An 18708-nucleotide genomic window follows, 5' to 3' on the forward strand; every position below is an offset into this window, starting at 1 on the left:
TGGGCTTCCCCAGATTGATGCTGTAGAAATGCTGGTGCTGAGAAGAATAATCCGCCTCCTTCTCTTCCCCGTCCTGCCTCGGATGCTGCCCTGCGCAGTGCTGTAAATGCTGGGACGACAGGCCAAGTTCCACCCATGGAAATCTTAATGCAATAAGACTATTGTCATTGCGCCCATCTTCAAGTTTAAGTTCACTACCCCCCCTTCTCACCCCCCATGCTGATGGGGGCTCAACTTGGACTATAACGGCATTGGGAGTGTCACTTTCATCTCAGCGACCCCGAAAACTATGGATTTTTACATGTCACCCCCCTCCCCACCTAGGGGTGCTAGCGGTGTCTTAACCCCACTTTGCACACCCCATGCTGATGGGGGCTGAACTTGGACTGAAACGGCATCGGGAGTGTCACTTTCATCTCAGCAACCCCGAAAACTATGGATTTTTACATGTCACCCCCTTTCCCACCCCTAGGGGTGCTAGGGGTGTCTTACCCCGACAGTATTTTTTTCCAGATTGTAAATCATGTGTGTACCAAGTTTGGTGTAAATTGCTCCAGGTATTCCAGACTTATACTGGAACATACATACACACATCCATCCATTTTTATCTACAGAGATTTATTCAGCACATATAAAAATAATACATATGGCTTGCAATAGCACAAAGGATTTTTAAGACAGAGATTCAAACCTTATCTTGTCATATACGTGGCAGAGTTTTATGTGTTACATTTGTTGATTCCAGTAAGGATTTGATCAGAATGAATATACCATTTCTAATAAAAATATTTATTTATGGTTAATAGGAGTTATTATAATTTTAGGCATTTAATAATAACTTATAGAGCTGTGGCTGGCATACATACAATGATAAAATGCAATATTATTGTTATTCTGGAAAAACTTAATAGAAGCAATCATTGGCTTCATTTATCCCACTCCCAGTAAGCGTCTCTTGTAGTCTTCCAATAGTTGATAAAGTCATATCCCCATCTGGAGTGAGAGACCGTCTGCAGCCCACTGCACAGGAAAATGTTCCCAACCATTATTTTTTTTTTTAGCAATCAGTGTTGTGTAAACAGGGTGCCTTCCACCAGGGTTAAAGGCATTTAAAAAAAATTATAATTAAAAAAAATTAGAAAAAAAATTATATATTTTATATATAACAAGTACTGACAGTGTCCGTTCATATCTCAGAATCAGCATACATCCCATTTATTAAATAATCTACTTGAGTATAGTCCTTCTTCTTGTAGCTCTCATAGGCTTGGAGAGCAAATAGGACTATAATAGCTATAAAGAACAAGTTACCCAACAATAGCACTGCTAACAAGAAACTAGTGTTCTGCACATGTTTTGTTACCTCTTCTTCAACACTAATAAAACCATTTTTACCATCATCATCATCACCATCTTTTTGGTTTGCATCTTGAACTGAAGTTAAAGATACACTAGGAGAAGTCCATGCAGTAGAGTCTGGTTTGGACAGCTTGCTTGTGGTAGGGATAATGTTTTCTGTTAATGATATAGTACCTAGCTTTGCTGTGGAGGTAGTTTGAGTGCTTTGGACGTTTGTCACAGATGGTATCATCAAAATTGTTGTTGTTGGACTGATGGTAGTATGTTTCAGCACTGGTGTAGTTGGTGCCACAGTAGTTTTTAATGGTTCGCTTGGCTTCACTGTGGTGATCACTGTTGTAATGTCTTGCTTTAAAGTTGTGGTTATTGGAATGTTTTCTTGTCCAGAGCTGGTACTCCCCAATGTTGTGTCCTTAACACTGAGGTCTGTGACAGTTGTTGGATTTGTACTTGACATTATGGCACTGATTTTAGTTTGTATAGTCTCTGTAGTAGGGTTTGGCGAAGGCATTACTGTGGTTGTTGTAGATATGGCTGACTTGGTGGAAGAGGTGGTTGGAGTAGCAATGGCTAGCTCAGTGCTGGCTCTTGCTGCAGTTTGTTCTGTGGTCATGGTTAAAGTGGTAGTCTTTGGCTCTGTGCTCATGGCGAATTTTGGTATTGGCAATTCAGAGTTACCGGTTGTTGAGGCAACATGTTTTATTGCTGTAGCTATTAATTCTGTGCTTTTTGATGTACTTTTTGTTGGAATTAATGGCTTTGTGCTTGTCGTTGTGGGAGGAGTTGTTGATGTACTTTTTGTTGGAATTAATGGCTTTGTGCTTGTCGTTGTGGGAGGAGTTGTTGATGTACTTTTTGTTGGAATTAATGGCTTTGTGCTTGTTGTTGTGGGAGCAGGAGTTGTTGATGTAGTTTTTGTTGTAATGACTGGCTTTGTGCTTGTTGTTGTGGGAGCAGGAGTTGTTGATGTAGTTGTTGTTGTAATTAATGGCTTTAAGCTTGTTGTGGGGATAGGTGTTGTTACTTGTTCTATGGTGGTGGTTGTTTCAAGTACCATAGATTTTACGGTTTTTTGTTCTTTATTGGTGGATATGGTATTAGTAGTAGCTTTAATTTTTGTAGTTGTAAGTTCTGGCCTGGATGTTGTTGGTATTGTAGTTTCTGTTGTAATTGTGGTGGGTGGAGAGGGGTTGATTTCTGATGTTGTCCTTTTTGTCTTTAATTTTCCATCTTTATTTACATGTTGTTTAGGACTTCGTTTTCTTCTCTTCTTAAGATAATTCACACCTAACAATATTTAAGCATTTAAAAGAACAGTGTAAAATTAGCATTTACAGTATGGGGTATAACAATTAATGTCTGATCCTTTCCGACATGCATTTGTCAGAAAGGATCCGACATGGGTTATTCAATAGGATGGCCAAATCAGACAGGATTTGGCCGTTCGACATGTCAATCCGACTTTTTACAAAGTCGGATTGACATTGTCAGAAACGGGACCAAAACCTGTTGGATTTGGCCCTGTTTCCGACAGCAGCACGCGGATCAGCGCCTTTTCGGCCGATCCGTATGCTTTCCAACAGCTTCCCGACAAGACGGATTTCCCGACTTGTCGGAAAAAATGAGGCTGAATTGAATAGGTTGGAACCCCTTCCGACCTATTCCAGTCGGAAACTGCCGTCTTTCCGACAAGACGGCAGTTTCTGACTCTAATTGAATATACCCCTAAGTGTCTGAGTATATGCTTGTCGGTGAGAATGCAAATATTGTACCTGTATATTACTGCATATGCATCTTACCTAAACGTTGGTCTGTGATGCGTCTGGCTTCAGTTGTATGGCATAATTTGTTACAATGTATTATGACGCACCAGTTGTAGAGTAATGCTGACTTGCTACAGTGAAGATCACCTAAAGAAAATATATTAAACTTTAAAAATAAACTTATACTTAAACAGATATATGCAAAAATTATGACTTTTCCCATATCTGTGTTGCCAACAAATTGGTTGTTTTATTTGGTGTACCCCAGGATAATATTAAGGTGCTGTTTTTTTAAGTCATCCCATCATTGATCTGCATACTTCCATATCAGTATTGTGAGGGCAATAGCAGTTTATTATCTTATTTGTGCATTTTAAATTATATGCATAATACCTCAAACACTATAATGTTGCAGGTGATAGTTGTCAATTGGCCCCAAAAAGAATACAATATCAAATTAAGGTTCTATTGAATATATATGTTCATAAGTGTACACAGTTTCAGTGATTGAACTACTTCATACACAAATCGATTCCTATTTAGTATAATATGAATTGGAGGCACTACTGTGAGACACAATATGGTCAGAGGTGTGTGACTAAATTGGGGATTTGGAGCATATGATGGTATAGGTGAGCTACGGGGGGACTCAATGATCACAGGGGGGAATGAGGAGATGAAAATAGGCACGTCCTTTGGTTGTGCTAGACATGCCCCTTGGTACAGAGTGTCCCTCATTAAGTTTCCCTTCTGGGTGCACACCCTAATGAGAGACTGGGATAAAAAATAAAGCAGCATAATCCATCATAACAATGTTCTCCTCACTGGCCTCGCTTGATCCCCTCCAATCTGTCCTGAACTCCGCAGCTAGGCTGAACTTCCTCTCCCGCTGCTCTACATCTGCCACTCCCCTTCGAAAAAATCAACGCTGGCTCCCATTCCCATAAAGAATCCTCTTTAAACTCCTCACCCTCACATACAAGGCCATCTCTAATTCCACTGCTCCCTACATCTCCAACCTCCTCTCCCTTCATACTCCCTCCCACCCCCTACGGTCGACCAATGACCGTCGCCTCTCCACCACCCTGGTCACCGCCATGCTCGAGTTCAAGACTATGCCCGGCGTGCACCCCTCCAGTGAAACGCACTCCCCCGCTCCATTAGACTCTCCCTGACCTTGCAAAGCTTCAAACGGGCACTAAAAACCCACCTATTCATGAAAGCATATCCTCCCAACGCATAACCTAGTCCTGAGGCCGCTCCTCCATCCCCTTGCCTCATGCCTTGAACATCTCAGCTTTGCTTAAATACTGCCATAATGCTACCTCCCGCTTGCTTGCACCTCATGTCATCTGTCTGTCGACCCTTCCCACTAGCTTGTTAGCTCTTCAAAGCAGGGCCCTCTTTCCTCTTGTTATCTAAGCCCTCTTCTCGACACATTTCACTCGCAGCTCTCCCCTACTCAGCGACCATCTTTACCTGCTTTTTCTCCTGCTGGTAAAGGCTCATCTCCATCTATGGCAACCAGCCCCTAGTAGTACGATGATCACTCCCTCACTACTTACATCTTAGCTGTATTATGTCTTGAGAATTGTGGTGCACTTTGTTACCTGTACTCTATTTCTGTTATTTATTTACTGTAATGCTAAGTTTTGTCTCCCTGTACTGTCCTCTGTACGGCGCTGCAAAACAATTGTGGCGCCTTATAAATAAAACGTAATAACAGTAATAATAATAATAATAATCCTCCTCAGAATGATACAGTGCCAAACGCCATCCCCTCACAACAGTCTCCCCCCAAGTTGCACTATTTCTGATATGCACTTTACGTGAAAATGCACTTTATTACTGGATGCAATAGACTTGTCTGGATAATGATTTATACATAGTAACATAGTTGTCAAGGTTGAAAAAATAGGATTTTAATAACTACCGTTAAATCCTTTTCTCTTAGTCCATAGAGGATGCTGGGGATGCTTCAAGAACCATGGGGTATAGACGGGATCCGCAGGAGACATGGGCAAACAATAAGACTTTTAATGGGTGTGAACTGGCTCCTCCCTCTATGCCCCTCCTCCAGTTATAGGAACTGTGCCCAGGGAGACGGACATTTCGAGGAATAGGATTTATTTAATTAATTTTAAACTAAGGTGATATACATACCAGCTCACACCACTAACATTCCGTATAACATGGCATTCAACAACAACGCATGCAACGGCATGACCAACAACAGCCACAGACTGACTGTACTCAACACAACATGTGTGTAACAATAACCAATAACTGCAGATACAGCCCGCACTGGACGGGCGCCCAGCATCCTCTACGGAGAGAAAAGGATTTACCGGTAGGTATTAAAATCCTATTTTCTCATACGTCCTAGAGGATGCTGGGGATGCCTCAAGAACCATGGGGTTTATACCAAAGCTCTAGAACGGGCGGGAGAGTGCGGATGACTCTGCAGCACCAATTGAACAAACAAGAGGTCCTCCTCAGCCAGGGTATCAAACTTGTAGAACTTCGCAAAGGTGTTTGATCCCGACCAAGTAGCAGCTCGGCAAAGCTGTAATGCCGAGACCCCTCGGGCAGCCACCCAAGAAGAGCCCACCTTCCTGGTAGAATGGGCCTTCACCAATTTCGGTAACCGCAATCCCGCCGTAGAATGCGCCTGCTGAATCGTATTACAGATCCAGCGTGCAATAGTCTGCTTAGAAGCAGGAGCCCCAATCTTGTTGGGAGCCCATAGGACAAACAGAGACTCTGTTTTCCTAATCTGCACCGCTCTGGCGACATAGATCTTCAAAGCTCTAACCACATCAAGAGACTTTGACTCCGCCAGGGCGTCAGTAGCCACTGGCACCACAATTGGCTGGTTAACATGAAATAATGAAACCACTTTCGGTAGAAATTGCTGACGAGTTCTCAACTCCGCTCTATCGGCATGGAAAATCAAGTAGGGGCTCTTGTGAGACAAAGCCGCCAACTCAGACACTCGCCTTGCAGACGCCAAGGCCAACAACATGACCACTTTCCAAGTAAGGAATTTTAACTCAACCTTGCGCAACGATTCAAACCAATGTGATTGCAAGAATTGCAACACCACATTAAGGTCCCATGGTGCCACTGGGGGCACAAAGGGAGGTTGGATGTGCAGGACGCCTTTTACGAAGGTCTGAACTTCTGGAAGAGAGGCCAATTCTTTTTGAAAAAAAAGATCGACAAGGCCGAAATCTGTACTTTAATAGAGCCTAACTTTAGGCCCGCATCCACACCTGCTTTTAGGAAATGGAGCAAACGCCCCAGGTGAAATTCTTCCGTAGGAGCCTTCTTGGATTCACACCAAGAGACATATTTTCTCCAAATACGGTGGTAATGCTTTGCCGTTACTTCTTTTCTAGCCTGAAGAAGTGTAGGATGAGTGTAGGAATGACTTCACTGGGAATACCCTTTCGGGCTAGGATTTGGCGTTCAACCTCCACGCCGTCAAACGCAGCCGCTGTTAGTCCTGATACACGCACGGCCTCTGTCATAACAGGTCCTCCCGAAGAGGAAGAGGCCAGGACTCCTGAAGATCTGGATACCAGGCCCTTCTTGGCCAATCCGGAACAATGAGGATCGCCTGAACCGTTGTTCTTCTTATAATTTGTATCACCTTTGGAATGAGTAGAAGTGGAGGGAACACATAGACCGACTGAAAACACCCACGGTGTCACTAGGGCGTCCACCGCTATCGCTTGAGGGTCCTTTGACCTGGAACAATATCTCTGAAGTTTCTTGTTGAGGCGGGACGCCATCATGTCAACTTGAGGAACTCCCCAACGACTTGTCACTTCTGCAAAGACCTCTTGATGAAGACCCCACTCTCCTGGATGGAGATCGTGTCTGCTGAGGAAGTCTGCCTCCCAGTTGTCCACACCTGGAATTAAGACCACTGACAGAGCGCTGGCATGCTTTTCCGCGCAGCGAAGAATTTTTATGGCCTCGGCCATCGCCGCTCTGCTCTTTGTTCCGCCTTGGCAGTTTATGTACGCCACTGCTGTTACGTTGTCAGACTGAATCAAAAGCAGCAGACCTCGAAGAAGATGTTCTGCTTGCAGTATGCCGTTGTAGATGGCTCTTAATTCCAGAATGTTTATGTGTAGACAAGCTTCCTGGCTTGACCACTTTCCCTAAAAGTTTCTTCCCTGTGTGACTGCTCCCCAGCCTCGGAGGCTTGCATCTGTGGTCACCAGGATCCAATCCTGAATCCCGAACCTGCGTCCCTCCAGAAGGTGAGAACTGTGCAGCCACCACAGAACTGAAATTCTGGTCCTGGGAGATAGAATTATTTTCCGGTGCATGTCCAGGTGAGACCCGGACCACTGGTCCAGTAGGTTCCACTGAAACACCCTGGCATGGAACCTGCCATACGGAATGGGCTCGTAGGCCGATACCATCTTCCCCAGCAACCGAGTGCAGTGAAGAACTGACACCTTTTGCCGGTTTCGGAATCTGTTTTACCATGTTCTGTAGTTCCAGAGCTTTTTCCACTGAAAGAAAAACTCTCTGCAATTCTGTATCCAGAATCATACCCAGGAACGACAGCCGTGTCGTTGGATGCAACTGTGTTTTTGGCAAATTTAGGAGCCAACCATGTTGTTGCAGAATTGTCAGTGAAAGGGCAACATTCTTCAACAATTGCTCCTTGGACCTCGCCTTTATGAGGAGATCGTCCAAGTATGGGATAATTGTGATTCCCTGCTTGCGCAGGAGAACCATCATTTCCGCCATTACTTTGGTGAAAATCCTCGGAGCCGTGGATAGACCAAACGGCAACGTCTGAAATTGGTAATGACAATCCTGCACTGCAAATCTCAGGTAAGCCTGATGTGGAGGATATATGGGGACATGTAAGTATGCATCTTTTATGTCGACTGACACCATAAAATCCCCCTCCTCCAGACTGGAGATCACTGCTCGTAGAGACTCCATCTTGAACTTGAATCTTTTCAGAAAGAAATTGAGGGATTTTAGGTTTAGAATCGGTCTGACTGAGCCATCCGGGTTCGGGACCACTAACAGGCTCGAATAAAAACCTTCCCCCTGTTGAGACGGGGGTACCGTGACAATCACTTGATTTTGACACAACTTTAGTATCGCAGCGCTTACTATCTCCCTTTCTGGAAGAGAAGCTGGCAAGGCCGATTTGAAAAATCGGTGAGGGGGAACGTTTTGAAACTCTAACTTGTACCCCTGGCTGAAGAGCTTGAGATGTGCCCCCACTGGTGCAGACTCTCGCAGAGGAGCCCCAGCGTCATGCGGTGGATTTGGTAGAAGCCGGAGAGGACTTCTGCTCCTGGGAACTTGCCACAGCCTGTGACCTTTTTCCCCGACCTCTCCCCCTTGCAGCAAGGAAGGAGGACCCACATCCTTTTTTGAATCTATTGGGCCGAAAGGACTGCATCTGATAGTGAGGCGATTTCTTCTGCTGTGCAGGGACATAAGGTAAAAATGAAGACTTACCCGCGGTAGCCGTAGACACCAGGTCAGTGAGGCCGTCGCCAAACAAAACCCTACCATTAAACGGTAGAGCGTCCATCGCCTTTTTAGAGTCAGCATCAGCATTCCATTGATGTAACCACAACGCTCTCCTTGCAGAGACCGCCATGGCATTGGCGCTTGAACCCAAAAGGCCAATATCCCTTACAGCTTCTTTTAAATATGCTGCAGCGTCCCTGATGTGACCCAGAGTCAAAAGTACACTATCCCTGTCTAAGGAATCTACCTCAGATGACAAGTTATCTGCCCACTTTTCAATAGCGCTACTCACCCATGCCGCAGCAACGGCAGGCCTGAGTAGAGAACCTGTAGTGAAATAATGGACTTTAGTGTATTTTCCTGCTTACGATCCGCAGGATCCTTTAGGGCTGCCGTGTCAGGGGACGGAAGCGCCACCTTTTTGGATAAACACGATAAAGCCTCGTCTACCGTGGGGATTGACTCCCACCTTTCCCTGTCCCCAGAGGGGAACGGATATGCCACTGGAATTCTTTTGGGAACCTGAATCTTTTTGTCAGGATTTTCCCAAGCCTTTTCAAAAAGTGTGTTCAGTTCATGAGAGGGAGGAAACGTTACCTCAGGTTTCTTTCCTTTATACATACAGACTCTAGTATCAGGGACAGCAGGGTCCTGATATGTAGTACGTCTTTTATCGCCACAATCATGTACTGAATACTCTTAGCCAGTTTTGGATGTAATCTGGCATCACTATAGTCGACACTGGAATCAGCGTCCGTGTCGGTATCTGTATCTACTATCTGGGCAAATGCACGTTTCTGTGACCCTGAAGGGGTCTGGGTCTGTGACAAAGCATCTACCATGGATTTTCTCCATGTTTGGTTCTTAAACTCAGATTTATCAAATCTCTTAGTCAATTGTGCCACGTTGGCATTTAAAACACTCAACATATTCACCCAATAATCCGTCGGCGGTGCCGACACGGTCACTCTCACAGTATTTTCTGTCCCCGCTCCAGCCTCCTCCTGGGAAGAGCATTCAGCCTCAGACATGTCGACACACACGTACCGACACCCACAACCACACTGGGGCTATAGGAGACAGATCCACAATAAAGCCTGCAAGAGGGACACAGAGAGAGTTCTGCCAGCCCACACCGAGCATCTATCCCGGTACGGAGGCCAGTAAAGTGACTGCCCAGACCTATTAGCGCTATTTATATTATTCAATCAGCACCAAATTGCATGTTACCCCCCGTTTTTCACTCTGTTACTTGTACAGCAGTGCGGAGGACAGGGTCAGCGTCTCTGCAGCTTCTGAGGAGAGAGAAAATGGCGCGCTTCAGTCCCGCTCAAATTTCTGATTATACTGGCGGGGGTCCCTTAACTAGTGCCCAGAGCACTGTTACTACTCATGCCAGTCTGATCTGAGGTCTCATGCTGCCCAGGGCGCCCCCCCCTGCGCCCTGCACCCTGCAGTGCTGTGATATGTGTGGGAGCATGGCGCGCAGTGCGGCCGCCGCGCGGTACCTCTTCTGCCATCACTGAAGTCTTCTGTCTTCTCATACTCACCCGGCTTCTATCTTCCGGCTTTGTGAGGGGGCGACAGCGGGAACAAGCAGCTAGGCGTACCGTAGTGATCGAACCCTCTGGAGCTAATGGTGTCCAGTAGCCTAAGAAGCAGAGCCCTCTTGAACTCTTAAGAAGTAGGTCTGCTTCTCTCCCCTCACTCCCACGATACAGGGAGCCTGTAGCCAGCAGGCCTCCCTGAAAATAACAAAACTAAATAAAGTCTTTTTCTGAGAAACTCTGGAGAGCTCCTCAGTGTGCATCCAGTCTCACTGGGCACAGAATCTAACTGGAGTCTGGAGGAGGGGCATAGAGGGAGGAGCCAGTTCACACCCATTAAAAGTCTTATAGTGTGCCCATGTCTCCTGCAGATTCCGTCTATACCCCATGGTTCTTGAAGCATCCCCAGCATCCTCTAGGATGTATGAGAAAAGACAAATTGTCCATCGAGTCCAACCTATATTTTGATCTACTGATAAGCACTGGATTTATTTTCAGTGACCCAGATACTGTCAGACATTATTATTACAGATTAAATCCTTGGATGCCTTTTTTGGCTAGAAATTTGTCTAACTCTTTCTTAAACACATCAATTGATACGTTTTCATTAATGGTTGTGCTGGCTCTTGTATATTTTTCTTGTCTAACATTATATATGCCTGGCACTCCAGCTTCTATACTGTGTGGTGTGTGCAGTCTGTCTAAAGTGAAACTTATGAGTATACACGAGGGTGGCTCAATAGGTAAGGTAACAAGACCTCTCACATGTGTAATGTTCTCTTTTTCATTCAAACTTCCAGATAGGCCAGAGCAGGAAGACCACTGCTTCCCCTCACGTCCATTAGACTGTTCCTCAAATCACTTGTAACGTGTAAGATGGCTGGGCTGGCGGAAACATGGTTAAACATTGAGGTCGTAGTGTGATTTCTGTGTCTAAAGGACATGACGTTATCACCAACAGAAGAAAGCCACCGGGGCCTTTACAACTGCATACACAGATGTAGTCCAAGACATACCCCAGAAACAGTCACGACATGTCTGTGTTTCACTTACCAGCACAACGCGCCCCCCCCCCCCCCCCCCTTCACTCCCCAGTTACCTCCCACAAATGCTCATTGACTGGCAGATCACTCTGTGTCCAAATCCTCACTGCCATCAATAATCAAAGTGAACCCAACATCTATGGCTGAATGCATAGTAGTGGACTGAAGCCTCCAGACTGTAACCTCTGAAACTCCAGCCCTCTTCCCTCTTGTGCTCATGCACTGTCAGCATTGGCACCAAACCATTAGGCTCAAGAGGCAGGGCCACCTCTGTGGGTACTGCGAATGTATATGAAACAGTGTTTATATAGCTTGTTGTATCCTATGTTCTGCAATGTTTTGTACTGTCTTATGCATATTTGTTTTTACTTCCTCGTTATGTTTGCACTGTTTATGCTTATGTACTTTGTAAGGTGCTGCGGAACCCTTATGGTGCCATATAAATAATAAATAAACCTAATACTGAGTTACAGCAAAAGTAAAAAGCTAAGAAAAGCTACTGAAGAGAAGTCACTGAACGGAGAGGAAAACTAAAGAAATAAATGTGAATAAACTTACTCATTTCAGATTTTCTTTTTTTTATATTAATTTGCAATGTTTCAAAGCAATCATACATCAAAGATGCCAGAAGATTTTACCAAAGCCCTCCTCTGTAGACTTCTGTACAACACACTATGTACATCCTTTTGGCAATGAACAGAGTTAAGCAGCCCTTGGAATCAGAGGTCTTAAAATACAACAGTATGTTAAATATAATCCATCATAATTAGTGTTTTAAAACACCAGATGCTGACTTCTGCCCAAAACACAGTCAGATCTCTAATATTGGAAGTAAAAAGTATTAAAAAAAATTGTCCTAAGCTTACAATGGGAATGATGAAGCTTGGAAAGGGACAGTCATTAACTGGATATTCATTAAGTGTACACAGAGCTGTCAAACATTAACTCAAAATACACACATTTAGTGCGTACTGTAAAGAGGATGCATTTTAAATTAAAATCCAAATATAGTGCAGCGTAACATTCAGCTCAGTATAGAAGAAAAGAAGATGACTAGTGTGATGTGAATAAATGGCAAGAGACAATTGGGTGAGATGCATCAAGCCTTGGAGAGAAATGAAGTACCAACCAATCAGCTCCTGTCATTTTTTGAACAAACCCTGCAAAATGAGTTATGAGCTGATTGGTTGGTAATTTATCATCCAGCCCTAAATCTTAGTTCTGTGTTACGGTGCTCATTTAATTTCCATTTTATCTCTAAAGGGCATCATGCGGAAGCCATGTACAACAGGAAATTAGGTACAATAAATTTATTACAAAAGATTAGTCCCCCATTTTATGCCAGTGAGAGGACACAGTAGAAAACTGCAGGTTACAAAGCGACACTAAAAGATTAGGTCTGAATACATACCAGAGGACAGCGTAGCTCTGCACTCTTGTCTACACTGCTTCTCATTATTAATTCCAGCAATATTCTGCAGGCTGTTCTCATTCTCTATCCATGGCCCAATCCTGGCGTCAGACAGGGAGAGGCTCACTGACCAGAACAGTATAAGACCCTTCCACATGGTGGCGAAATTCGGCAGATAGTCATCCAAGGCAAGGTGGTATTTGTTTCAGAGCAGCATAATAGGCCTACAAATATATAAAAGGGAATTTAGAAATTCATTAATAAAAGACAGTAATTGTTCAGCAGTGCAATAAGTTTATACCACTAGAGTTGACAACAAACCAGACGTTAAGGTGACACAGACAACTAGAGTTAAAGCCGACAATGTAAATCAAATGAGAAACTTTACATATTCAGAAAGAGAAATGGGAGGTAATTTCATGCCATGGATGTGCTTTAGACAAGAACATCCTAGGCATGAAATGGCCGGAGCCAAGATGTCTGGAGACCAGGCATCTCTTTAAGGACATCACTTAAGGTGCATACACACTTGCCGAGAAACTGAGTGACGTCGCTCATTTTCTCAGCAAGTGTGTATGCCGCCAGCGACAATCAATGCGTGGCAATGATCGTCGCTGTTGGCAGTGCATACATTCTCGATCTGGAACTGCATGCACGGCCAGCGGCTGCGTGATGTCACTGAGCGATATGAACGGTCATATCGCTCAGTGTATACGGGCGGCCGCCGACCGCCTGGCCCGGAAGTAGAAACACTAGACGACGTCGCTCACAGAGCAACATCGTCTAGTGTGTATGGACCTTTACAATACGTTTAAAAAGAAAGATATTCCATTACTGTATTTGTATACTTTACAAACATGTCGAACATAAACATCAGTGAGACATTCCACATGCTGATGTTTCGGATGATACCATTCTTAAGCGTAGATTTATCAAAGCAAAGCAGAGAGAGAGAGAGATGGATAAAGTAACATCCAAGCAGCTCCTAACTTAGGGGTGGGCAACATGCGGCCCATGGACCGATCCTGCCTGGCCCGCTGTGCCCCACCAGAGGGCAATGACAAGCGGCCCGACAGGCCGCTTGTCATTGCACTGCTCTCAGACACGGCGCCGCTGAGGAAATCCCGGTCACGTCACAGGGTTAGCTGACCAGGATTTCCTCTGTTATCATGCGCTGGGCGGCACGGGGGGGCGGGCACTGCAGTGAGCAGGAGCGGCGGCTGGAAGCGGCGGCCAGTGAGGAGAAGAAGCGGCAGCCAGTGAGAAGCGGCGGGCAGCGAGCGGGAGCAGGAGAGGCCACATCAGCAGTGACTCCGGGCGGCAACAGCAGCAGCGTGGATCATCGGACAGCAGGGATCGTCTGCCACTGTGACAAACCGATAAACCCCCTGTCCAGCCAGCCCCTGGATCAGTGCTTAAGCTGTCATATAGGTTTAGGGGTGGGGAGGGGAGTTAAAAACTGCAATATGGGTTTAGGGGAGGGGGGGGGGAAGAGAGTTAGGGACTGTCTGCCTTAATGTGTAAAAAGGGTGACACTGTCTGCCGTAATGTGTAAAAACGGGGGCGCTGTCTGCTGTAATGTGTAAAAAGGGGACGCTGTCTGCCGTAATGTGTAAAAACGGGGATGCTGTCTGCCTTAATGTGTAAAAAGGGCACGCTGTCTGCCGTAATGTGTAAAAAGGGCACGCTGTCTGCCGTAATGTGTAAAAAGGGCACGCTGTCTGCCTTAAAGTGTAAAAAAGGGGACGCTGTCTGCCGTAATGTGTAAAAAGGGTACGTTGTCTGCCGTAATGTGTAAAAAAGGGGACGCTGTCTGCCGTAATGTGTAAAAAAGGGGATGCTGTCTGCCGTGATGTGTAAAAAGGGGACTCTTTTTGAGTATTTTGTGTGTGGCCCTCGAATATTCGCTGGAAGTGTTAAGCGGCCCCCCAGCTGAAATAATTGCCCACCCCTGTCCTAACTGCTATTTTTCCAGCACAGCCTGTAAAATGGCAGAAGCCGATTAGTACTTTATCACTTGCTGCTTTATCTCTGTCCAAGCTTTGATATATCTCCAGTGTCCAGAAATTTAATTTTATGGGGTCAAATCAATTAGGTGCGAGATACCATGTGCGAGTAGTGTTTATGGAAAATTGACACTGTGAATTGCATTAGCAATTTCCAAACTAGCATTGCTTCTTTCAGAGGAATTTTGCGTTATTTTGTGCCTACTGGTCTATAGATCTGCACTAAAAAGGTCTAGAGTCAATTGGCCGACCACTAATGGTAGACATGCATTAGGTCGAGAGTGTCAAAAGGTCGACACACGAATGGTCGACACAAGGTGGTTGTTTTTTTCCCAACCTTTCCATAGTTTAAACATCCACGTGGACTATGACTGGGGATAGTAACCTGTACATTGCAGAGCAAGGCACCTTTGCGAGCCATGTGAGGGGACCTAGCAGATTAATGTGCCTACCTTTTTTGTGTCAGACATTTTCAGGTCGACCTTTTAGCCCTGTCAACCTTTTTACCCTGTCGACATTTTCTACTGTCTACCTATTCTATGTCGACCTTTTGACCCTGTCAACCTAATGCATGTCTGCTTTAGTAGACCATTTTAGTGTAGATCTAATAATCCACATCCAAAAGGTAGGGAAAACCTTTATAGTGTCGGGTCTTGCTTCAGAACCTCTTGACAAGCCCCTTCCCAATTGACTAATCAGGCATTTGGAAGTTTAGAATTAACTTAATTGGGACAATAACTACATGTCTTCTTTGAAGTAAGAAATATGGCCTCAAATTACCCCAAAATCAACTTTGTTAGATTATGCACCTCAAATTTAATGAAAGCATTTATTTCAACAAAAAAGAATTGCTGTTGATCAATTTTATTTATATATATTTTTTAAATGTAAAAGTATAAAATTACCCCAAAATCGCCTTTTTCTATCTATCTACCTATATATATATATATATATTAGATAGATCGATAGATCGATCGATCGATCGATCGATCGATAGAATGAGTTTTATGGTAAGAACTTACCCAGGTTAAAACTCTTTCTGCGAGGTACACTGGGCTCCACAAGGATAGACATTGGGGTGTAGAGTAGGATCTTGATCCGAAGCACCAACAGGCTCAAAAGCTTTGACCTTCTTCCCAAGATGCATAGCGCCTCCTCCTATATCACAACCGCCTCCGTGCACAGGAGCTCAGTTTTGTTAACCAGCCCAATGCAGTAGCAAGTAAACAAGACGACAACTGCCAGTTGCCACAAACACCACACTCTCCCGACAGGAGAAGTGTCAGCGGCTAATGCCATACCAACCCAAAGAAGCTAAGTGCGTCAGGGTGGACGCCTTGTGGAGCCCAGTGTACCTCGCAGAAAGAGTTTTAACAAAGGTAAGTTCTTACCATAAAACTCGTTGAACCAAAAGATAACGCCCGAAACTGGTAATGGCAGTTGCCAATTGCAAATCTCAGGTATTGCTGATGAGACACTGCTATAGGAATATGCAGGTAAGCATCCTGTACACCCAGGGAGACCATGAAGTCCCCAGGTTCCAAGGCCAGAACTATAGAGTGAAGGGTTTCCATCCGGAACTTGGAAACCTTCACAAACCTGTTCAATGCTTTGAGGTTGAGAATGGACCCATTCGGTTTCGGGACTAGAAACAGCGGAGAATAGTACCCCCGGCCCTTCTGCGCAAGAGGCACCTGTACTACGACTCCTGTATCCAGGAGGGTCTGTACCACCGAATGTAGAGTGTTTGCCTTTGTCTTGTCCAACGGGACATCTGTCTGGCAAAATCGATGAGGGGGTCGGTTTTTGAAGGCTATGGCGTAACCTCGAGTGACGACTTCCCGTACCCAGGCATCTGAAGTAGTCTTCAACTATTCCTGGGTATACCCTAGAAGCCGGCACCCCACCCTGGGATCCCCCAGAGGGAGGCCCGCCCCGTCACGCGGCAGGCTTATCTGTCTTGGAAGCTGGCTGACGGCCTGCCCAAGCTCTTTTGGGCTTCGGCTTACCAGGTTTGGAAGTGCGGGCCTGCTTGTTGTACGCCTGACCTTTTGTTTTACCTGAAGGACGAAAGGGGCGAAAGGAAGTACCTTTAGCCTTCGACACAGAAGGAGCAGTACTTGGCAGACAGGCAGTTTTGGCAGTAGCCAAGGCAGCCACAATCTTATTTAGATCCTCCCCAAACAGAATATCTCCCTTAAAAAAGAGTACCTCCAGGGTTTTTCTAGAGTCCAGATCCACAGACCAGGATCTCAGCCACAATATCCGGCGACTGACGTAGTAGAGGCCTTGGCTGCCAGGATACCGGCATCAGAAGCCGCCTCTTTAATATAACGAGAAGCTGTGACAATATAAGACAAGCATTGTCTAGCATGGTCAGAGGAGATTTCAGCATCTAACTCCAAGGCCCATGCTTCAATGGCCTCTGCAGCCCAAGTAGCTGCAATAGTGGGCCTTTGTGCAGCACCCGTGAGGGTGTAAATCGCTTTCAGACATCCCTCCACACGTTTATCCGTAGGCTCTTTTAGAGACGTGGCGGTGGTGACCGGTAGAGCTGAGGAAACCACCATCCCAGCCACATGCGAGTCCACTGGAGGAGGCGTCTCCCAATTCTTAGACAGCTCCGGCGCGAGGGGATAGCGAGCCAGCATCTTCTTTTGAGGCACAAACTTCATACCCGGGTTTTCCCAGGGTTCCTGACGTATATCAATTAGGTGGTCAGAGTGAGATAAAACTTGTTTAATCACCTTCTGACGCTTGAACCTATCTGGTTTCTTAGGAGGAACGGATGGCTCAGGATCATCCGTAATCTGTAAAATTAACTTAATAGCCTCCAAAAGATCAGGAACATCCACATGTGAACCACCCTCCCCATCAGCCGTATCTGAGTCAGAACCTGTGGGGTCAGTGTAAGTGCCATCTTCATCCGACGAGGTGTCAGTGACAGCAGTGGATTGTGAGGAGACAAGCACTAGCTTAGAGGACCCCTTGGACGTAGGCGAGCGACGGTCAGACTTTTTAGTAGTCAGGGACTGGTTCAACTTCTTTATTTAAACAGATAAATCGTCTGCCCACGGCGGGTTAGCTGCAGGGACCACAAACGGTTGCACCGGCATTGGGGGTCCCATAGGGGGTGTTAGTTTATGAACTAGCATATGCAGAAGCATGGAAAACGCGGCCCACGGTGGGTCATTATTTGTCCCCATTGCCACCGTCCCACTGGGGGGCAAGGAGCCCCCAGAACCAGAGCCCAAAGCTGCTATATTCTCCTCATAGATATCTGCGGCTTCAGCAACACCAGTAGTGTGTTCAGCCCCAGAACAGTTACCCTCAGAAGCAGACATGATATAACTTGCAGTATCAGGTAACACAGTACAATTTGTCAGCAGCACAATACCTCTAGCCCAAACCCCTGCGCAGTGTAGTCAGCACCAGCAGAGATAAGGTGAATAAATCACAGAGAAAAATACGTAATACAGTATATCTTTGTGAAAATCCTATATTAGATAAAACCTGATGCACCAAGCCCCCTCAGGTTATAGAATATAGGGACAGGGCCGTTTCTTGGGGCAGGTGAGCAGTGCAACCGCACTGGGCGCCTGCCGCGGCACTAACTGTGGTTCCCTGCTTCGTCCTCCTATTTCTCCCCGAGTAACCCGCTCAGGGGGCGGAGTTTCACTGAATGACCCGGTTGCGTCGTTATGTCACGACGCAACCCTGTCACTCCGCGAAACTCCCCCCCCCCCCGAGCGGAGTACAGAGGGGGATCCAAGTTAGGAAGAGGGAAAGGCCGGCGCGAGGAGCTACTGGTGAGGCGGGCCGAAGAGCGGTAATCGCCTCTGTAAGTATTTTCTCTCTCTCTCTCTCTCTCTCCCTTAATGTGAAAATGGGGACACCTGCCGTAATGTGTGAAATGGGGACTCTTGCCTGCCGTAGTGTGGGGATTTAATGTATCAAGGGCACTGCGGTGTGTGGCATAATATGGTGCAGGGGGCATTACTGTGTGGGGCTTAATATGGTAGAATTTTTTTTTCCTGTGGTGGTCGTGATCTGTTGGAG

General features: G+C 45.7%; 1 protein-coding gene across 6 annotated transcripts in view; it reads right to left on the bottom strand.

The window, feature by feature from the left end:
• Positions 1–1147: 1147 nt before the first annotated feature.
• C11H11orf24 (chromosome 11 C11orf24 homolog) overlaps positions 1148–18708 on the bottom strand; it is a 138949-nt gene continuing 121388 nt past the window's right edge. For all 6 annotated transcript variants that reach the window (XM_063945055.1, XM_063945056.1, XM_063945051.1 and 3 more), the window contains 3 exons: positions 12644–12867; positions 3159–3269; positions 1148–2646 (listed from right to left, as the gene is read on the bottom strand). In XM_063945055.1, the coding sequence (XP_063801125.1) occupies positions 1187–2646; positions 3159–3269; positions 12644–12800 (1728 nt within the window). In that variant the 5' untranslated portion in view covers positions 12801–12867 and the 3' untranslated portion in view covers positions 1148–1186. The remainder of the gene's footprint in view (positions 2647–3158; positions 3270–12643; positions 12868–18708) is intronic.

The sequence above is a fragment of the Pseudophryne corroboree genome, chromosome 11, assembly GCF_028390025.1.
Source record: "Pseudophryne corroboree isolate aPseCor3 chromosome 11, aPseCor3.hap2, whole genome shotgun sequence".
NCBI classification, from domain to species: domain Eukaryota; kingdom Metazoa; phylum Chordata; class Amphibia; order Anura; family Myobatrachidae; genus Pseudophryne; species Pseudophryne corroboree.